Genomic DNA, 24,281 nt, shown 5'->3' with positions numbered 1-24,281 from the left:
TCCCCTGACATGATATAAAAAACGTAGTTGTTTCAGCTTAGAGCTACGTCCTTGACATTTCATTCATTCTATCTGCTTACATTTTGCAAATATGCATTCATAATAGCTTGATAAATTTGATCATGTGTATGAATTTGCTAAACCATATAGAAACACCAAGAGGTTGACAAGTAATTAAAGATGATATGAAATGGATCTAGAACAAATGCTTGAAAACCAAAACCAGTGGTTGTTAAAACTAAAATTGTTACCACGCCATGTCGGAAAAACATAGTTCTGTTAAATTATCTCAACATTTCAGGTTAGTACATCCCGTCATACAAACTACTAACAGGCTTTGATGTCAGATAATCCTTCCCGCAAAAGTCTGGTTTTACGTTGAATGCGGGAAATGACGTCACGTCTGCATGGCATGTTAAGCAATGTATTTGAGTTGAATTGGGGTGAGTGGTTCTGGTGGAGGTATAGGAGCGACCACGTTGTTTGTCAGGTTAATCTTGTCATTCTTCCTTCTCTTCTCTTCGTCCATTTTCCTCTTGTATCGACAAAGACACTACATGCAAAATATATGTGTATTGATAAACACCAATTAAAATGCAAGTCATTTGCGCTTGACGTTAGCCGAGACATGGTTTGCAGTCGTACACGTATCAGGTAAAGACTATTGATCATTAATAGAAGATTTCATCACACGACCTACAGTGCGTTCCTTTATCGTGTTCGTACCGGTTCGCGTGGTTCCTTTTTGAAACGTACCAATTTGGATCCAAAATGGCGGAACTGTGACCCTTCATTCACTTTTGATTAAAACCGAGACAGGTGATATCATAAGCTTTTGCAATTGTATAAACAAAAACAAAAGAAGAAATTATTCACGTATTAATTTAATGAAATCGATTTTTATATTTTGTAGAGACGGTTGCCATTATGGAAACTCACTTGAGATTCAATTATAATTCCACCAACTGGTATGACCCGGTAAAGGAACTCACGGATAGTGTACATATTTTTTTTTTACGAATATCAATCATATTGTTATATTAGTCTATATTTTTTAGTAATTGTTCCCTTGGTTGTAAGAAATTTGCCGTTTAATAAAGTTTCTCTCTAAAAGAAGATAAAAGAAATTAGAGAATCTAATGCAAATGCCGTGAAAATTTAAAGTAGAATAATGGTAAAACACGAAATGATTCCTGGATAGATGTAACGTTGTAAAGATTAGCTAGCCTTATTGTACTAACTATACACTCTATAGCTTACTACAGTCATTAAAGATTAACTAGCCTTATTGTACTAACTATACACTCTATAGCTTACTACAGTCATTAAAGATTAATTAGCCTTATTGTACTAACTATACACTCTATAGCTTACTACAGTCATTAAAGATTAACTAGCCTTATTGTACTAACTATACACTCTATAGCTTACTACAGTCATTAAAGATTAGCTAGCCTTATTGTACTAACTATACACTCTAGAGCTTACTACAGTCATTAAAGATTAGCTAGCCTTATTGTACTAACTATACACTCTATAGCTTACTAAAGTCATTAAAGATTAACTAGCCTTATTGTACTAACTATACACTCTATAGCTTACTACAGTCATTAAAGATTATCTAGCCTTATTGTACTAACTATACACTCTATAGCTTACTACAGTCATTAAAGATTAGCTAGCCTTATTGTACTAACTATACACTCTATAGCTTACTACAGTCATTAAAGATTATCTAGCCTTATTGTACTAACTATACACTCTATAGCTTACTACAGTCATTAAAGATTAACTAGCCTTATTGTACTAACTATACACTCTATAGCTTACTACAGTCATTAAAGATTATCTAGCCTTATTGTACTAACTATACACTCTATAGCTTACTAAAATCATTAAAGATTATCTAGCCTTATTGTACTAACTATACACTCTATAGCTTACTACATTCATTAAAGATTATCTAGCCTTATTGTACTAACTATACACTCTATAGCTTACTAAAATCATTAAAGATTATCTAGCCTTATTGTACTAACTATACACTCTATAGCTTACTACAGTCATTAAAGATTAGCTAGCCTTATTGTACTAACTATACACTCTATAGCTTACTAAAATCATTAAAGATTATCTAGCCTTATTGTACTAACTATACACTCTATAGCTTACTACAGTCATTAAAGATTAGCTAGCCTTATTGTACTTAATATACACTCTATAGCTTACTACAGTCATTAAAGATTAGCTAGCCTTATTGTACTAACTATACACTCTATAGCTTACTACAGTCATTAAAGATTAGGTAGCCTTATTGTACTAACTATACACTCTATAGCTTACTACAGTAATTAAAGATTATCTAGCCTTATTGTACTTACTATACACTCTATAGCTTACTACAGTCATTAAAGATTATCTAGCCTTATTGTACTAACTATACACTCTATAGCTTACTACAGTCATTAAAGATTATCTAGCCTTATTGTACTAACTATTCACTCTATAGCTTACTACAGTCATTAAAGATTATCTAGCCTTATTGTACTAACTATACACTCTATAGCTTACTACAGTCATTAAAGATTATCTAGCCTTATTGTACTAACTATACACTCTATAGCTTACTACAGTCATTAAAGATTAACTAGCCTTATTGTACCAACTATACACTCTATAGCTTACTACAGTCATTATTTATCTGGTAAAGAATAAATAAAGAAACGGTAAGATCTATGCCTGGCCATGTAGAACTTAGTTCTCATATAATCTCTAACGTTTTGCCATTATTGTTCGTAAAACATTAATTATATCTAGTATCACAATATTATTTGCAATAATCCACTAAATACACATCAATTAATATTGACCCATCGTAATAATAAGCTCATAACAATAATGCGCTTTTTGTTACTTCTAATAATACATGTGTCTAGTTTTTTGAGTTATTTGAAGATTTGAAAAGCATCAATAATAAAGACTGTGAATTGTTATCTAATGTTATCATTTCTCATTTCGCGTTGGATATCCTTTATTTATTAACGTTTCCGATTGAATTCATGCAGATATGTCTTTCTGCATGTTTTCCGATAACAGCGGGCGTAATAGAACCTATTTATTAGAAAAAAATAACCGATGTAATATAAAAATCTGTCGTTAAAGAAATAGTCTGTCATTTAAACTATCAAATCAGATGATTGTATCCTGCCTTTAATACAACCGAATCCTATAACATAACTCATTAGTATCTATTCGTACATGTATATTAGCCAATTACCTTACACGATGCAATTGGGTATATGTTGCCTACGGTTGCAGAGTCGATCATGGAGTAGCCAATCACATTGCGCTGTACATATCGTTATATCTCAATAGGTCAACTTATAAGTACGAGTTTTATAGCTACCTGTACACAAACTGTACAACAGATGCACATGGCGGCCAGTGTTCCAAAACCAATCGCAAGTCCGATAACTCCAGAAGGCGGTATTCCTGCCCAGACCTCGTCAAGCGACTGACAAAACCAAAAGTATGGTATATATATATATATAACATAGTAACACAAATGACTAAAGAAGACAACGTTTTAACTCGTGCCCTGACCGGGCCTCGAACTCACGATCTACGGCACCCAATCGCCTAGCCAGAAATACCTGCAGCTTGTACCGCTGCGCCACATCGGCGTTCTTAAAAAAGAACGTTTCAATGGCGCAGTGATGGTCGGCCCGGTACCCTAACATGATCATTGTGGAAGTCGTCTATAAGATGATATGAATACTTGCAATGTATTTACATACATGGATACGAATTGTACATATATGATAGATATTTCTCTCGATACAACTACGACAGGAAATTCAAATCTATATCTTCGGATAGTGTATATGATACATTGTGCTAATAAATAGATATATAACATAGTAACACAAATGACGAAGGAAGACGTTTTGACTCGTGCCCTGACCGGGCCTCGAACTCACGATCTACGGCACCCAATCGCCTAGCCAGAAATACCCACAGCTTATTGATAGTTAAAGTGTCCATGTGACGGTAAATAATAATAAAATAAAAAATGTCAAACACAGATCTGCGGTCTCCCTAGTACTTTCGCGGCTACATCGTGCCGCGCTTCAGGGGATCAGGGGATTATATATATATATATATAAACTTATACCAATATAAGGATATGTGACATAATTATTTGGCGCATTACTACAAGGTTGTTTTTTTTCTATTCCGCTAACAGTATAACTATTAAAGGAGAGTGAATCATACATGTAAAATATATACATAATACGCTAAACTAAAAATATGAATTTAATAAATGTGTAGCGATTCCCTAACAAATGTTGTTATAGCTGACAGACTAACAAACCGCTGTCGAGCATCAATCATACTATCCGGATAGTACGTGTAATGTAGCATTCATTGCTAACATATTACCATTTTCAAGGTTGTTGAGGTTGGAATTGTAGTTGTGGTAGGCGTGGTCGTGGTTGTAGTAGGCGTGGTTGTGGTTGTGGTAGGCGTGGTAGTCAGTGTAGTAGGCGTGGTCGTGGTTGTGGTAGGCGTGGTCGTTGTGGCGGGCGTAGTCGTAGTTGTCGGAATTGTCGTTGTGCTTACAACTAATGATAAGAGTGATAAAATTCCTAGATAGTTTTAAAAACTTAATTTAAAATTCTTATGCAGGTACTATGTATTATATACAAAAAAAGGGACAAAACTAAAAAAAACACACGGATATGATATTGTATCGAATCGAAATCTGTGAAATTATAGATTTAATTATAAATGGCATCAGTTACAAAAACTGCAATGGGACCTACAGTGGAACTTCGTAACTCGAAGTCGACGGGACCACGAGAAAAGTTCGCACAAAAATTATACTTCGAGTTATTCGATCTTTTCAAGTAGGATTTTTATTGTTGGGACCAAATTTTCACTTCGTATTATCAGAGTTTTTCGAATTTTCCGAGTTCGAGTTTTCTTTACTAAGATAAAGATAGAATTCGGCCGGGACTGACGAAGTACTTCGAGTTAAGCGGGATATTCGAGTTTTCCGAGTTCGAGTTAACGAAGTTCCACTATATTTAACTATTTCCATATATTTTCCCGTTTACGAATGAGTCAAATTTCGGTGTACACTTATTTACCAGTCACAAAAGTCTTTGAAGTGAGATAATTTATTCCTGAAAAGGAATTGTTAAGATCATATTTAGGTGAACCTTGATAAACAATGTCAAATTACCTGAAGGCATTATGGAATACACATATGTTGAAAAAATGAAAGAATCTTCAAACTGGGTTCGAGATGATTTCCTATCTATTGTTTACCTTCACAGAGGTAGTCCGTGTTATCACTACAACTGGTCGTTTTCCAGCCCCAGTGTGATTTGTGGGCTCTGATGCACCTTTTGTTGTAGTCGTACTTGGGTTCGTCATTGTCCCAAAACCCATAGGATACCCTGGTGCTGTCAACCCAATAATAAATTCCCCACCATCGACGAATGCCGATCCAGAAGTCGTGCGGTGGTTCAGCTCCTCCCCTATAGATACAGATTGGATTGGTTATTGTAAAGGTTACTGAAATGTACTGGTATATACGTATATATATATTATTTGTTTTATTTATACAATCCTTTGAGGTTGAGAGTGTATAATCGAGAAAATGTTCAAGCACGCGCAAAGTAAACATGGACATAACTTTCGGTTATTGATTACGTACACTACATGTATACAAACATACACAATGATTAATTCCAGATAGTCGATTAATGGTTAATAATATATAGCAATGGTCTATACCTCTCCTCTCCTTACAGACTATGAATTTCTTTAAATCTTTCAGAGTGCTCTTTGTCGCCCCATAATAATGAAACCGTAATTCCTACTCAACATTGACTACCGAGGTCAAAATTTGAACGAAAAATGGTATTAAAGGATTATAGAGAATTATACCAGATGTTGCGAAAACGCAAGCATCTTCTTTGTAGATAATTGCATGTAGAAATTTTTAAAAGTACAAGAATAGGAGGTGATCTGGAAAAGTAAGCTCCACCTGTTTCTCTATGATAACCGCTAGATCTCTGTCAAACACAAGCTAAATCCCATTCTCTCAACATGAGAACGAAGGTGGTGAGAACGGAACCACAACAAGATTCGAACAAGATGAAAACCCGTAGACAGAATATCGGATAGGACAGAGAAATATCTACCCATATAGATATAACCAGAGGTGTATGATTTAGTGGTGATCTAAATAAAAACTACCAAAAAAACGGGAAAAAAACCCAACAAACTAATTCTAAATAAGATAAAAGTCATATCACGGAGTAATGATAAAAATACCGTGTACTGAGATATAAACGACGCCACCTGTGATGACCCTCGGGGACTGAGATATAAACGACGCCACCTGTGATGACCCTCGGGGACTGAGATGTGAGAAGTCACTTATGGTTACCCTTAGGGACTGTTATGTGAGACGGTACATGTGGTTGCCCTCGGGGACGGGAATTGAAATACGCAACATTTCTACAATACATGTCTGTCCAGAAACAGAGATGTCCTGATCACACAAGTCCAGGGGAAAATGGTGAAATTGAAAGCCATTTTATCTTGTTCCTGTTCTGGTATAGGCACACACGGTCAGGAGGGAGAGGCTGGCAAAAATCTCGGATTTTCAATAGATGATGTGTAAACTAAACCATCGCTTAGACTAATTTAGTCTTGTTGTTTGAAAAAAAAAACTTATTGCCTTTTCAGGTTTATATTTCTTCCGGCATTTTCTGACTGTGCATAATTCCACATTTTTGTCCGGGGCCGCGGTGTCAGAGTGGTTAAGATGTCCCGACACTTTATCACTAGTCCTCCACCTCTGGGTAGCGAGTTCGAAACCTACGTGGGGCAGTTGTCTGGTACTGGCCGGTGGTACTCCGGCTTTCCTCCACCTCCAAAACCTGACATGTCCTTGAATGACTCTGGCTGTTAATAGGACGTTAAACAAACCAAACCAAACCAAACCACGTTTTTGTCCATAATAATTCTAGTTCTTTACAATGACTAATCAAACGATCTCCAAACGAGACTGAATCTAAAAATGAAATAACCCTCCAAACCACTTTGTACTCCGTTCCATTACACGATATGAAGAATGGTGTTTTGGATGTTGGTTAGTGTACCTTTTCGTTTCCTACCCCAATTCCTACTTCCATGCAGATATGTACTCCCCGGTACCTTTTATAATGTTTTGATGTCTACAATTAATCTGTGCTCCTTTTCGCCTACTTTGTGTTAGAATCACGATTGTCAGTCTGTCTATGGTGTACTGATGTTTAGTGCTGTGCCTCGTAACTGCCTAATGTCCCCCTTCACACTGCCTCATTTTTGGCCTTTAGTTGAGGCTTTGGGTTCTGTCCCCTAGCCGAGTCATACCAGAGTCTATGTAGTTGCTGCTCCTGCTTAACACTAGGGATTTTTGGGACTGGGACGACTGGTTTGCCAGTTGTCAGTATAATTGTGCCCGGCTGTGACTTCCTGCTTGTTGTCTTCGGTAGTTTACTCAGTAGGGTATCACTATCGAGGCGACATCAGGATCACGCTGTCACAAGGAGACAAACATGTCGCATCTTCCCACTCTCATACGCTACATCCCACACACAGAGGTCACAAGGAGACAAACATGGACATGCCGCATCTTCCCACTCTCATACGCTACATCCCACACACAGAGGTCACAAGGAGACAAACATGGACATGTCGCATCTTCCCACTCTCATACGCATACATCCCACACACAGAGGTCACAAGGAGACAAACATGAACATGACGCATCTTCCCACTCTCATACGCATACATCCCACACACAGAGGTCACAAGGAGACAAACATGGACATGTCGCATCTTCCCACTCTCATACGCATACATCCCACACACAGAGGTCACAAGGAGACAAACATGAACATGACGCATCTTCCCACTCTCATACGCTACATCCCACACACAGAGGTCACAAGGAGACAAACATGGACATGCCGCATCTTCCCACTCTCATACGCATACATCCCACACACAGAGGGCACCGTCCTTATAAATAACAGAATGTAGATATGACAATACAAACCAAAACCAAGCCTGGTATACATGACACTGGGTGGCTGGAATTACCAATAGTTATTGTATTATTTGCGTTCATTATTGTTTGTTACACTAAGCTTAACACGTACATTTTTGATATTGTCATGTAGGTAGGCCGTAATAATTATGCCTGTTGTCCCCCATTGCATGACCGTAAGAGTCGACTGGCATCGTTTCTTTTCTTTTTCTCAACAACTGCCTTCTTCCTAATTTCTCCCTTCAGTTGAGCGTTCGCCCCTGTGAAGACGGCTTTGCGTTCTGTCCCCTAACCGAGATATATACCAGAGTCAATAAAAAGGGTGGCTGCTCTTGCTTAACGCTCAGCATTTCAGGGAATCAGACGACTGGTTCGCGCGTTGTAAGCACAATGTGACTGGATGAGGTGTCCTGCTGGATGTCTTTGGCAGTATGCTTCAGTGAGATAGCACTATAAAGTCAACATCAGCTTCGCGCTATCACAAGGAGACAAAAAAGAGCATACCGCAGTCTCAAAAACCGACTCATCCCCAAGCAGGGGAGGCCGTCCTTGAATTACCGTAGCTGATGATAGGGCGTTAAGCAGTACAAACCAAAACATATTATTCATATACATATATGTATTTTTGGAAGCTTAAACGTAATACTAATGTGTTTATGTAAATATAAATTAACCAGCTATGAATATACCACGAATACAGTGTGGGGTCTAAGTCTTTTCCATGCCGTTTTATTCACATCATGAAACGATAGAAAGTTTTTCTCATTTCTGTATCTATATTCAAAAAGACAAATATTATGGATTATCCGGTATGACGGACAAATCCTTTGCATTATATTCTTATGAATTAGAACAGATATATAGATATATAGATGCTTACGTAACAGTCAGCATATAAGCTTGGGCTTCATCGTATACGGCTTGTGAGTCCAGGATGGCGAGCCTCGCCCCCATCGACACACAACTGTCTCGAGCTTCTGACCAGTCCATCTTGTTATCCGGCATATATATAAAGGCTGCAATAAAGCGACAATATCAATAATAAAACATACCCTCGTCTAGTGACTCACATGACAGCGACAATATCAATAATAAAACATACTCTCGTCCAGTGACTCACATGACAGCGACAATATCAATAATAAAACATACCCTCGTCTAGTGACTCACATGACAGCGACAATATCAATAATTAAACATGACTCTCGTCTAGTGACTCACATGACAGCGACAATATCAATAATAAAACATGACTCTCGTCTAGTGACTCACATGACAGCGACAATATCAATAATAAAACATGAATCTCGTCTAGTGACTCACATGACAGCGACAATATCAATAATAAAACATACCCTCGTCTAGTGACTCACATGACAGCGACAATATCAATAATAAAACATACCCTCGTCTAGTGACTCACATGACAGCGACAATATCAATAATAAAACATACCCTCGTCTAGTGACTCACATGAGAACGACAATATCAATAATAAAACATGACTAGTGACTCACATGACAGCGACAATGTCAATAATAAAACATACCCTCGTCTAGTGACTCACATGACAGCGACAATATCAATAATAAAACATACTCTCGTCTAGTGACTCACATGAGAACGACAATATCAATAATAAAACATGACTAGTGACTCACATGACAGCGACAATACCAATAATAAAACATACTCTCGTCTAGTGACTCACATGACGGCGACAATATCAATAATAAAACATACCCTCGTCTAGTGACTCACATGACAGCGACAATATCAATAATAAAACATAACCCTCGTCTAGTGACTCACAGGACAGCGACAATACCAATAATAAAACATACCCTCGTCTAGTGACTCATGGGACAGCGACAATATCAATAATAAAACATACCCTCGTCTAGTGACTCACATGACAGCGACAATATCAATAATAAAACATGACTCTCGTCTAGTGACTCACATGACGGCGACAATATCAATAATAAAACATGACCCTCGTCTAGTGACTCACATGACGGCGACAATATCAATAATAAAACATGACCCTCGTCTAGTGACTCACATGACGGCGACAATATCAATAATAAAACATACCCTCGTCTAGTGAGCCTCATATTGAAGGGATTTGACTTTTTCCGGACAGATTGTATTATTTTTCAACATAATCCCCTTCAGTGTCTGTACACTTTTATAGAACTCCTTTTCTAGGCTGTTCAGAAAGTCATCCACTGCATGTATGACGTCAACACAGGATTGAAAGTGGGTGCCTGGAATAGCTGTTTTCAGTTTTGGAAGTAAATGAAGGTCTGATGGAGCGAGATCAGGTGAATAAGACGGATGGTCAATCAATTTAAAGCCACAATCGTGAATGACAATGGAATAACACACTTGTAGTGAGCTTTCCGCGGCACTTAAGTTAAATGTTTTCCCTTAGCTGCCTCAGAAGTGAAGCATAGTATGTGCTTGATTGTTTGTCCCTTTTGGAGATAATCTATCAGCAAAATACCATCTGCATCACAGAAAACCGAGGCCGAAGAAATTTTGCGCCTGGTGTACTTCTGATCAACTGTCAGAAGTCTTGGTACCCATGGGGGAACGCTTTCTCATTGCAAGATCCTCAGTCAGAATGGAATATACTCTTTCCTGTGAATTGCCAACTCTACTGCCTGTATATCTTTCTGTGACTCGTCTGTCAGTCATAACAATATCATGAACTTTGTTGATCATTTCTGGGGTTGCGACATTGTCATCCTCAAGGCTCTGTCGGCCGCGCCTAAATTCCGCCATCCACCTTTTCACTGTAGCATATGAAGGGGCATCTTTCCTTAGTGTTGCTACCATATCATTATGGACATCCTTAGGTATTAAACCTTTTTATGCAAATATTGGATCACTGCTCTTTCACCTATGTTGTCCATTTTGCAAAAGCCGCTTGTCTTGTTTACTTTAGAGTGATACCTCATCGATATAAACTTACAAAATGAGACCAGTCCTTGGGTACACGGCCCTATATATAGTCAGAGAATAGTTTGACTAGGTCGAGATTTATTCGACCCTTAAACATCGAAACAAATACATAAGATAGCGCTTAAAAACAGTAAGATACTTATTTTTTCGTCGTATGTAATAGGAGAAATGGTAAAATAACATACGATATAAAAATATAATAGTAACTTACTTGTGCTCGTCACACATGTAACAACAGTACTGAACCATAGTATGGCCTCACGGAGACGTACCCTCCACATCACTACAGCGTAGTACCAGACAGCTGATCACGTTCAGGGAATGATCCTTAATCTGCTCGAACCCCTTCGTGACAGGAATTATTATACACAAGGTTCAATGTCAATGATATCATACATGTTATGGAAACAAAAAGTCAAACTAGCCCATTTGTCATTACAGTAACTTCCTTTCTAATACGAAACTCCAGAGATTAATTTGTCAACTTAATCAATATAGCTTCTAATCCAATACTTGTATATTTCATTTTATAATTTAAAATCTGTGTACGCTATTAATTAGTATTGAAAGGGTAATTATCAGAAAAACAACTTCAAAAATATCAAATGTGTTTAATATACAGTGAAACTAATCGTTTAGTATTTTGTCATTAAGATGATAAATCTAAATAGACCGAGGTAAATTAAAGTATCTAAAGTCTAAATTCATTGAAAGAATATCGAATATCGATTGTTTGAAAAGCCAGTTTGTTAAGTTAGTTGTACCTTAGTATTTCGTAAAATGACAATCAATATCAGTACAATATATAGAGGGACGGAGAACGTTCTCCCTTTGTGTTTCGTATGTACAATACATACAAAGCGATCTAAACAATAGAAACATAACTAGGTCTCTGTAATCATATTACCGTGTATGTATCCTGTGTTGATAAAGTATTCGCCAAAGATATGTCTATACTGATGGAGTTGTTCCATGCATGAAGTACCGCGATAATATAGTCTACGAATCTATGACATACAGTTACAGAACTAAAAACAATCATAACTGCGGAACGTTTCTATTTTTGAGCATTCTACCATTTCCAGATTTTTTTGCCAGACACATACATGTGTTATTATATGCTACGAATTATTAATTTGGTCGAATTTATGTGCATGTAATTATGAACGGGATTGGACATAGGACAACTTTAATTAACCAAAGCAACATTCAATCTTTCATTACCTGTTTTAACGTTTTGAAAAATTGCTTTGAACATGTACATGTACATAGATTGTATCTCGATTTTTATTGAGCATAATGAATGGTTGGTTAACCAGATGTGAAAATCTACATATTTACACACTTCTCTTATCATTCATGAATGTACCTAAACTTACAATTGCTAATCCACACGCATTGTTGGAGTTAAAGAGAATCTTAATAAATGTAAATCTTCTGTAAAATTTCACTAGAAAAATTTCTTATACATGTAGGCGAAGAACTAAATACGAGCATTGTATACGTCTCTGATTTAGGCTTAGAAACATCCGTGAAAGTTGGAGCATGTATATTTTATTGCCAAAAATAATTTAAGACGACGCAAGAATCTAGCTAGCCTTCTCCCGTCCAACACTGGTAGAGGTAATGGCAGTAAACTGACACCATGTAATAACATACAACATGGGTTATTAATGGTGCCAGACTACTGCTATACACCACAAATCGGTCAATCCCACCCCAGAACCTAGGGTTAGCTGGACTGCATACATCAACTCTACCCAGCCATATCTCCAATTCATGTTCTCAAAGAGTTGTTGGCCATAGCTTTACAGCACCATGCTCTTCAGCATTACGGGGTTTATATAGCCCACGGCTATACCCCATCTGATCCAAGGGAGGTAACTGCTTAGGTGACAGGCACCCCTTATCTGCAAACTGTATAACTATTTTATATTGTTTGCTATTTGTTGTGTAAATTATAGTCTAATATGAAATATTAGGCAGGTTTACACAGCAGATATGGGGCCTGCCTGTCATCCCAGCACAGTCAATTTAACACACTGCAGGGCTTCACTTGAAGCTTTTGAAGATTTATGCTCCTCCTTGCTGACCAGTACAGTACAGGCCAAGGCTAAATACACATCTCATGTCTGCTTGTCAACTGCACACATGTGCAAAACTATACTCAAAGCACCTGCTGGTTCTTATGTTTCTCAGCTAAAACTCCACCCCTTTATCAGGTACATGTAATCCACCCCTTCATCATGTACATGTAATACACCCCTCTATCATGTACATGTAATCCATCCCTTTATCATGTACATGTAATACACCCCTCTATCAGGTACATGTAATCCATCCCTTTATCAGGTACATGTAATCCACCCCTCTATCAGGTACATGTAATCCACCCCTCTATCAGGTACATGTAATCCATCCCTTTATCAGGTACATGTAATCCACCCCTCTATCAGGTACATGTAATCCACCCCTTTATCAGGTACATGTAATACACCCCTCTATCATGTACATGTAATCCAAGCCCTTCATCAGGTACATGTAATCCACCCCTTTATCAGGTACAGGTAATCCACCCCTCTATCAGGTTCATGTAATCCACCCCTTTATCAGGTACATGTAATCCACCCCTTTATCAGGTACAAGTAATCCACCACTCTATCAGGTACATGTAATCCACTCCTCTATCAGGTACATGTAATCCATCCCACTATCAGGTACATGTAATCCACCACTCTATCAGGTACATGTAATCCATCCCACTATCAGGTACATGTAATCCATCCCACTATCAGGTACATGTAATCCATCCCTCTATCAGGTACATGTAATCCACACCTTTATTAGGTACATGTAATCCACCCCTTTATTAGGTACATGTAATCCACCCCTTCATCAGGTACATGTAATCCACCCCTTTATCAGGTACATATAATCCACCCCTCTATCAGGTACATGTAATCCATTCCTATATCAGGTACATGTAATCCATCCCTCTATCAGGTACATGTAATCCATCCCTCTATCAGGTACATGTAATCCACCCCTCTATCAGGTACATATTATCCACCCCTCTATCAGGTACATGTAATCCACTCCTATATCAGGTACATGTAATCCACCCCTCTATCAGGTACATGTAATCCATCCCTTTATCAGGTACATGTAATCCATCCCTCTATCAGGTACATGTAATCCATCCCTCTATCAGGTTCATGTAATCCACCCCTCTATCAGGTACATGTAATCCACCCCTCTATCATGTACATGTAATACACCCCTTTATCAGGTATATGTAATCCACCCCTTTATCAGGTATATGTAATCCACCCCTTTATCAGGTACATGTAATCCACCCCTTCATCAGGTACATGTAATCCACCCCTTTATCAGGTACATATAATCCACCCCTCTATCAGGTACATGTAATCCACTCCTATATCAGGTACATGTAATCCATCCCTCTATCAGGTACATGTAATCCATCCCTCTATCAGGTACATGTAATCCACCCCTCTATCAGGTACATATTATCCACCCCTCTATCAGGTACATGTAATCCACTCCTATATCAGGTACATGTAATCCACCCCTCTATCAGGTACATATCATCCACCCCTCTATCAGGTACATGTAATCCACTCCTATATCAGGTACATGTAATCCACCCCTTTATCAGGTACATGTAAACCACCCCTTTATCAGGTACATGTAATCCATCCCTCTATCAGGTACATGTAATCCATCCCTCTATCAGGTACATGTAATCCACCCCTCTATCAGGTACATGTAATCCATCCCTTTATCAGGTACATGTAATCAACCCCTCTATCAGGTACATGTAATCCATCCCTTTATCAGGTACATGTAATCCATCCCTCTATCAGGTACAGGTAATCCACCCCTCTATCAGGTTCATGTAATCCACCCCTTTATCAAGTACATGTAATCCACCCCTCTATCATGTACATGTAATCCACCCCTCTATCATGTACATGTAATACACCCCTCTATCATGTACATTTAATCCACCCCTTTATCAGGTATATGTAATCCACCCCTTTATCAGGTACATGTAATCCACCTCTTTATCAGGTACATGTAATCCATCCCTTTATCAGGTACATGTAATACACCCCTCTATCATGTACATGTAATACACCCCTCTATCATGTACATGTAATACACCCCTCTATCAGGTACATGTAATACACCCCTCTATCAGGTACATTTAATCCACCCCTTTATCAGGTATATGTAATCCATCCCTTTATCAGGTATATGTAATCCACCCCTTTATCAGGTACATGTAATCCACCCCTTCATCAGGTACATGTAATCCACCCCTTTATCAGGTACATATAATCCACCCCTCTATCAGGTACATGTAATCCACTCCTATATCAGGTACATGTAATCCATCCCTCTATCAGGTACATGTAATCCATCCCTCTATCAGGTACATGTAATCCACCCCTCTATCAGGTACATATTATCCACCCCTCTATCAGGTACATGTAATCCACTCCTATATCAGGTACATGTAATCCACCCCTCTATCAGGTACATATCATCCACCCCTCTATCAGGTACATGTAATCCACTCCTATATCAGGTACATGTAATCCACCCCTTTATCAGGTATATGTAAACCACCCCTTTATCAGGTACATGTAATCCATCCCTCTATCAGGTACATGTAATCCATCCCTCTATCAGGTACATGTAATCCACCCCTCTATCAGGTACATGTAATCCATCCCTTTATCAGGTACATGTAATCAACCCCTCTATCAGGTACATGTAATCCATCCCTTTATCAGGTACATGTAATCCATCCCTCTATCAGGTACAGGTAATCCACCCCTCTATCAGGTTCATGTAATCCACCCCTTTATCAAGTACATGTAATCCACCCCTCTATCATGTACATGTAATCCACCCCTCTATCATGTACATGTAATACACCCCTCTATCATGTACATTTAATCCACCCCTTTATCAGGTATATGTAATCCACCCCTTTATCAGGTACATGTAATCCACCTCTTTATCAGGTACATGTAATCCATCCCTTTATCAGGTACATGTAATACACCCCTCTATCATGTACATGTAATACACCCCTCTATCATGTACATGTAATACACCCCTCTATCAGGTACATGTAATACACCCCTCTATCAGGTACATTTAATCCACCCCTTTATCAGGTATATGTAATCCACCCCTTTATCAGGTACATGTAATACACCCCTTTATCAGGTACATGTAATCCAAGCCCTTCATCAGGTACATGTAATCCACCCCTTTATCAGGTACAGGTAATCCACCCCTCTATCAGGTTCATGTAATCCACCCCTTTATCAGGTACATGTAATCCACCCCTCTATCAGGTACATGTAATCCACCCCTCTATCATGTACATGTAATACACCCCTCTATTATGTACATGTAATACACCCCTCTATCAGGTACATGTAATCCAAGCCCTTCATCAGGTACATGTAATCCACCCCTTTATCAGGTACAGGTAATCCACCCCTCTATCAGGTTCATGTAATCCACCCCTTTATCAGGTACATGTAATCCACCCCTCTATCATGTACATGTAATACACCCCTCTATCATGTACATTTAATCCACCCCTTTATCAGGTATATGTAATCCACCCCTTTATCAGGTACATGTAATCCACCTCTTTATCAGGTACATGTAATCCATCCCTTTATCAGGTACATGTAATACACCCCTCTATCATGTACATGTAATACACCCCTCTATCATGTACATGTAATACACCCCTCTATCAGGTACATGTAATACACCCCTCTATCAGGTACATTTAATCCACCCCTTTATCATGTATATGTAATCCACCCCTTTATCAGGTACAGGTAATCCACCCCTCTATCATGTACATGTAATACACCCCTCTATCATGTACATGTAATCCACCCCTTTATCAGGTACATTTAATCCACCCCTTTATCAGGTATATGTTATCCACCCCTTTATCAGGTACATGTAATCCACCCCTCTATCAGGTACATGTAATCCACCCCTTTATCAGGTACATGTAATACACCCCTCTATCAGCTACATGTAATCCACCCCTTTATCAGGTACATGTAATCCACCCCTTTATCAGGTACATGTAACCCACCCCTCTATCAGGTACATGTAATCCACCCCTCTATCAGGTACAAGTAATCCACCACTCTATCAGGTACATGTAATCCACTCCTCTATCAGGTACATGTAATCCATCCCACTATCAGGTACATGTAATCCATCCCTTCATCAGGTACATGTAATCCACCCCTTTATCAGGTATATGTTATCCACCCCTCTATCAGGTACATGTAATCCACCCCTTTATTAGGTACATGTTATCCACCCCTTCATCATGTACATGTAATACACCCCTCTATCAGGTACATGTAATCCACCCCTCTATCAGGTACATGTAATCCACCCCTTTTTTGGTACAGGTAATCCACTTCCTTATCAGGTACATGTAACCTGCCCCTTAATCAGAACTCGGGGCTGGAAATTTGAGAATTAATTAATTGTCTGTATTGTCCCAATACGTCATTTACTTCATGTACATGTACCATTATGTTAGTTACGCATTCTTAACAGTTAGGTCAATGAAAACTAAAACAGTTTTGTAGAGTTATAAAGCACAAGGAACTCCTTGTTTTATTCTTTATTACAAGTCAAGAGAACATAAAAGGTGATGTTTTTTGACCAAGCTGCTTAACAGTAAAAGAATACAATTTGTATTTTGTTTTTCCAAATAACTTAACCCAGATTTTGAACATTAAATATATTGTTTATATTTAATATTTAATATATTTTAATATATTTTAATTTTATAATATATTTAATATATTCTGATGAAATACATGTTTACATGACCAGTAAAAGTTGTTTCTGAATTCAAAGGTTCATAAGAAAAGAAATACACACATGTATTGTTAAAAGAAAGATCAAAAGCAAAAAATTCTTTGTACAAGATCCACAAGACACACTTTCAGCATCTAATTTAATATCTGTGTATCTCTGAATGTTTAACACTCATTTTCACTCCTCTGATTTGTTTCTCTCATTATTCTTAAATTCCTCCATCTTTTGTTTATATACATCTATATGATATTGGGTCGGAGTTATTTTTTTGGCGTCCAATTCTTTCCAAGCTTTTTCGAGAGTTTGTCTATTGTTAGCACTCTTCAAACGTCTACCTATGAAATATGAATCAAAATCACCTTTCTGCATGAGTTTACAAGAGTCTATCTCACACAGATCACGAAGGCCAGAAGTGTCAAGCTTTGGTGTGAATGTGACTCCAGTTTTTCTTTCAACTTCATCTAAGGGTACCTGATATTCAGTCAATGCATGCTCAAATCCGATTGGCTTATTTGGCACAATAAATGAACCAATCCCAATTGGTTTAGAATTCTTATCCTCCACAATGATGATTTTATATAAATGAGTTGGAACAGCCACTTGGTTTTTTCCTATAACCTACAAATACAAGGTTTTGAAATAATAGTAAAACTTACTCAAATCAGATATCAATAAATGCGGCAACAGATACATGTATTTTATAACTTGTCATATTTTCTTCAAAGTCAGACTCCTTTTGAAGTCTAATTTCAGCAAGAGTATATGAGTATTTAACAAGTTTGGAAAAGTACATTTATAAATCAAAATTTCAACAGTTGAATACAAGAATGGCATTAATGAATAATGCTCCTGTAAGTTTCCCCTTTACAGTTGTACAATATTTACTGGGTAAGTTAAACAGTTGTACAGTACTTACAGGGTAAGTGACGACCAGTTTGCCGTCCTCTATTGGAGATGGAAGAGAGAGTGGGCCACTGAATATTGTAACAGCATTGTATCGCTGTGTCAGGTCACGGCAGTAAATCTCTAGCCGGTTCCAAAATCCGGCGTTATTATCCAAGTTTTGAGGTACAATGTTGGACAGATAAAAAGACTGAGACATGGCCTCCTATCAGACAGAAAAAGAGAAAAAAATGACAAAGACTATATTTATGTAACAATACTGAATTTTTCAAAGAGCACCAGCTGTCATTCAGATATATGTTACATCACAACATCTTAATAGGGAGAACCTTCTAACAGATGCCAATACACTGCATTTTACAGAATGAGATAACAGCATCATAAAATCATGAAGAAGACTAATCTCCACTTTTTATCTTTTTCTCAGGTCTGAGAAGTCTTGCTTACACCCCTCCAAAATACCCTCGACACATATGCGTAATGTTAACTTTTGGTGAAAAAGAAAAAAAAAAAGAAAAAAATTAACCTAAAAACTTAAAATCAAAATGATCCTGATAGAAATGATCTGTCTAAAACTAATTTCTTCAGTAATGCTGCGATTTGAATACTCTCAGTTTTACAGAATCTTTTTGAAAAGGAAACAGCTATCATATTTAAAAAAAGAAGTATTTCTATGATTTTTTTCTTAATAGTGTTACACATATAAACTATCCTTTATCCAAAAACCAGTAAATTAACTTATTGCAGGTAGTGAAGGTACCTTTATCTAATGGAGATATTGTGGATTAGATAATAAGAATGGATATCAAGAACAGATTTCATTATCAAGTTTAATTTCATGCCTGTAATTAAAGGTCTAGATCTGTTATTAATTGGTAGATACGCTTGATAATTAGTGAATGACAAACAATTACAGTGATGAAATACACAATCAATTGTACCTGGGAGTACTTATTGTCCCCAGCCGGTGACATGTGACCTCTAGACCATCCGCTCCTCAAGTAATCAGAGTTATCTGCACTAAATCTTGTTGGTACGTCTGGATCAGGTTTGAATCTGATGTTCTTTCTGTCTGCAGGTCCTGCTCATTAAAGACAAATAATGATTAATTAGGTTTTTTTTTTTATTTTGATATCAATTTTTAACCTATTGTTATCTGAAGAACAATGACAACCAGCTGTCTTGAAATTAGAATATCTCCCAACATTGATTGTACAAATAGATCATACTGTGATAAGATATTCATGTGTTTTACATATCATTAAATCAACAGTGATATACAAGGGACAACACACTATTTGACTTCTTCTTTTCTAACTACAGTAACCATATATACAAGAAGTATACACAGCTATATCATTTTCTGTTATCTTCAAAATGAGGCCAAACAAAAAATAGTTTTTTTCCTAGATAAAAGTTACATATCTGATGAGAAAAACAAGTTTAGGCTGAGTTATATAGGGAAATATACTTGACATAAGATATTAATGTTACTTTTACAGCTCAAAATTTTATAAAACACATATAATTACCATTAACATGCTCTCGTGTGATTCTCTCTGCAACCCAAATAGGGGTTTTCTTTGCCTGGTCATATGATAAAACATGGTTGTCATAGACTTGGATGTTAGGTCCCCTATCAGGGATGCCGTGGGTGAGGATAGATTTGCTGGCTGATTCTAACTTGGAGGATGACTCTGCAATAAACCAATCACAGTTTTAGTTTGATATTTTGATAAGTGGTTTTGTATAGCTGGATCTACAAGTAAAGGGACTCTAACATGTACAGTTAATATAACAATTTTCTGCATCAAAAACAAAATCTTGGTTAATTTTGCTATGAAATTTTATAAAGGTAAGAAAAAGATATTAATATTTCTGATAGACAGCAGAGTGAGTAGGTTATTTTCACTGCTCCAGCTTTCTTACATTGATTTGGGGCTGTTGATGATCTGCACTTCAAATATAAGCAACTTGAAGTTGTAGAAAAAGCTGCATGTATCATTGGGACTTAATTGCCACAAATTCCCAACCCTTGGTCCATGTATAGTTTAATACATATACTATGGCATGTACAATACATACATATCATTTATTCAAAATTTTAAAGGCTAGGCTTAATTAATATATGTTTGTGCTAAAGAACCTGTATCTATATCAAAATCACTGACTGAGTTTTACTCCATGTAGTTTCGTATCTTTATTTTCTATTATACCATTTCAATGTTATAATCTTTATTGCTAAACAGTTATCATATACAAAAACTAATTTATTTTTTTGCAATTAATTATAGCTAAATAGCATGATTGGTAAGAGGTTGTAGTGAAGAGTAAAATGACATAGAACTTCGGCTCTCTCTTTAGTGAAAATGAAAGTATAGAACTTGCACTTCTAGTTTTGAAAACAATCATCATTCATGGATGTTGACATATCATAATAGATCATGTACAAGACAGATACTAGTGTAGCAGGAGAAAGAGAAAATGTAGCAGCCAGACCGGGGTTCGAACCCGGGACCCTCCGAACTCTAGAGTCATACCCCAACAACTGAGCTACCTGGTCGCCGATGATCGACCCGGTCCAGTTCCGCTACACTCTTTCCTCCCTTTTAAAGTCTTCAACCCCGAAGATTTCACAACTCACAACCCAGGTTCGGGTATCCCCTTGTCAAGTTTTCACCTCACTTGAAACAAAGTTTAGTCACAGGCACAAAATGTAAGAGAAGTAAAACAAGAGGCCCATGAGCCTAAATGTTCACCTGAGTAATGAAATATCTCGTTAATTTGACCATGTTTTTACCCTGGGGTCAGTCAGCTAGGTCCAACATGTATAATGAGTGATACTACCTTCAAACTGTCAACCAATGCTGATAATGTTAACCAAGTTACAATGAATTTCCAAAGAAACAAATGATAGTGAAAAATGCGATTTTCCTATATACAGTAAACTATAGTTAAGTTTGCCCCCTCCCCAGAGGCAAACATCAGACCCCAGGGTCATAAAATTCATAATTTTGTTTAAACACTTTAAGACACTTTCATTTATGAAAAGTATTTGTTTCTACCTTATTTGGGTCTTGAGAAGAAGATTTTTGAAATTTCAGATTTTGACCCTTTTGGCCCTTATAATTCCAATTTTGATTGCCTTTTTGCCATGGAAGGTTTCTAAAAATGTTTTATTAAAACTGGTTCAGGGGTTTCTGAGAAGAAGTCGGAAATGTAAATTGCTTATAGACAGACGATGCATGATGCAAGACGACAGACAAAAGGCGACTAGAATAGGTCACTTGAGACTTTGTCTCAGGTGACCTAAAAATGCACAGCCACTGAGCCAGACAAGTGTGTTCGGACTTGGGAACTCCAAACACTAGCGAGATGCTCTACCAATTGAGCTACTTGGTCGCTGATGATCGACCCAAAAAAATCCAGTTCTGCTACACTAGCGTTACCTGTTCGAATTCAGGAATGAACCGGACAACAGACCAAAACTGTGTACACATACGATAGACCAGAGATGGGTTGTCAATGCATGTTTGTTTGGGCTTTTGACAAACTTAGTCTATTGTGGATGACAGAATTTGTCATTGGCTGCATGTACATTTGTAGCTAGAGTTCTTAATTGTTTTTTAAGAGGAATTTACAGAAATTTTAGCCTTTCTTTAATTTACTGATGGTGCTTTTGATATCCATACTTCTTGTCTGATTTCTGGAAAATTTTAAATGATCGAGTTTCAAGTTCCTGTGCCATGCAAAGCCTGTCTCAAGTCCATTTTCGTTATTTATTTTTGAGACATTTAAAGAAACCTTGTCAACTAGAACAGGCAGGCTACATGTAAATGTTGCTTCCATATATATTATCAGCAACCTGTTTCAGATGGTTGTTGATAGATTCTGCATTATGTTACTGTATGTACCAGTTGAAAGGGCAGACTTAAAACATAGCAGTATGTATCGTATGTATACAGAATATGGTCCGTGATCTGGTCCTGCATTCCTTATGGTACTAGTATCCGTCTGGTACAATGTAATTTATAATTTAAGTCATACAGTCACTTATACATGTAACATAAAATCAAGTTTTACTAAATATTATTCCACATTGTGTCATATTTCATGACAATTTGGGTAGTTATAACTTATACATATGTATATGCTGTAGTATGGGGTCAGAATGGGGTCAGTATGGGGTCAGTATGTGGCAGTATTATGAGGTCAGTATGTGGCAGTATGGGGTCAGTATGGGGTTAGTATGGGGTAGTATGAGGTCAGTAGGTGGCAGTATGGGGTCAGTAGGTGGCAGTATGGGGTCAGTATGTGACATTATGGGGTCAGTTTGTGGCAGTATTGGGTCAGTATGTGGTCAGTATGTGACAGTATGGGGTAGTATGTGGCAGTATGGGGTAGTATGTGGCAGTATGGGGTCAGTATGTGGCAGTTTGGGGTCAGTATGGGGTCAGTATGTGGCAGTATGGGGTCAGTATGTGGCAGTATGGGGTAGTATGTGGCAGTATTGGGTCAGTATGTGGCAGTATGGGGTCAGTATTTGGTCAGTATGTGGTCAGTTATAGGTGACAGTATGGGGTAGTATGTGGCAGTATGGGGTAGTATGTGGCAGTTTGGGGTCAGTATGCATGGGGTCAGTATGTGGTCAGTTTGTGACAGTATGGGGTCAGTTTGTGACAGTATGGGGTCGGTATGGGGTCAGTCTGTGACAGTATGGGGTCAGTTTGTGACAGTATGGGGTCGGTATGGGGTCAGTCTGTGACAGTATGGGGTCAGTATGAGGTAGTATATCATATGTTGATTTACCCAATACTACAGTACTGTACCATAATATGGTAGTATTGGGTAAATCAACATACCGTAATCTTATTGATACATTCTTGGCAAGTACAGGCGAATGAATTCCGGTAGCTAGGCCTACACAGGTACTTGTGGACATTAATTCGAGATTAAAGGTGACTACACGTGGACTGTTATTGTATGAACCATCCGATAGGACGATTGTTATAAAATGGTTTAGTCTCCATTATTCATTTACAATATTCTTACCTGGTAATGCTTTTTTATCTGTGACCATGTAATAGACTACGACGGACGCGTATGACGCTACAGAACCAAACAGAAAGCTCCTCAAAGACATTATTTGTTTAAAAAACGGAAATCATCCCGCCATAACTAGCATCTTCGGGAAGTTTCACAGGAGAGTTCTTCGTCTGAGATTTGACGTTCTGAAACTTTTCGTTACGAAAAACCATTTACTTCTGGTTTGGTCTAAATAGTATTAAAAACTTAGTAAAGTAAATTTGTACAATATAATATGTTTTCAAATTAATGTCACCAAATGAGTTTTACTTTATACATAAATAAACGGTACTGTAGA

The 24,281-nt window shown here is 37.6% G+C and overlaps 2 protein-coding genes across 2 annotated transcripts; both read right to left on the bottom strand.

Moving 5' to 3' along the window:
* Window positions 1-228: 228 nt before the first annotated feature.
* LOC117343600 lies at window positions 229-11,415 on the bottom strand. Its single transcript, XM_033906033.1, has 6 exons — window positions 11,295-11,415; window positions 8,994-9,129; window positions 5,335-5,546; window positions 4,444-4,625; window positions 3,407-3,514; window positions 229-553 (listed from the first exon to the last, which is right to left on the bottom strand). Exons 1-6 carry the CDS (start codon window positions 11,362-11,364, stop codon window positions 416-418), a joined length of 846 nt encoding a protein of 281 aa, XP_033761924.1. The 5' UTR covers window positions 11,365-11,415; the 3' UTR covers window positions 229-415.
* A 6,342-nt stretch (window positions 11,416-17,757) lies between these two features.
* Window positions 17,758-24,207, bottom strand: LOC117344272 (nuclease EXOG, mitochondrial-like). The gene is made up of 5 exons (XM_033906959.1): window positions 23,951-24,207; window positions 20,431-20,595; window positions 19,840-19,979; window positions 18,912-19,103; window positions 17,758-18,613 (listed from the first exon to the last, which is right to left on the bottom strand). The coding sequence occupies exons 1-5, from the start codon at window positions 24,039-24,041 to the stop codon at window positions 18,173-18,175; spliced, it is 1,029 nt and encodes a 342-aa protein (XP_033762850.1). The 5' UTR covers window positions 24,042-24,207; the 3' UTR covers window positions 17,758-18,172.
* Between the last annotated feature and the right edge of the window lie 74 nt (window positions 24,208-24,281).

Source organism: Pecten maximus, chromosome 15, assembly GCF_902652985.1.
Source record: "Pecten maximus chromosome 15, xPecMax1.1, whole genome shotgun sequence".
Taxonomy (NCBI): Eukaryota; Metazoa; Mollusca; class Bivalvia; order Pectinida; family Pectinidae; genus Pecten; species Pecten maximus.
The sequence above is the reverse complement of the archived record's forward strand: the minus strand, read 5'-3'. Positions and strand labels throughout refer to the sequence as shown.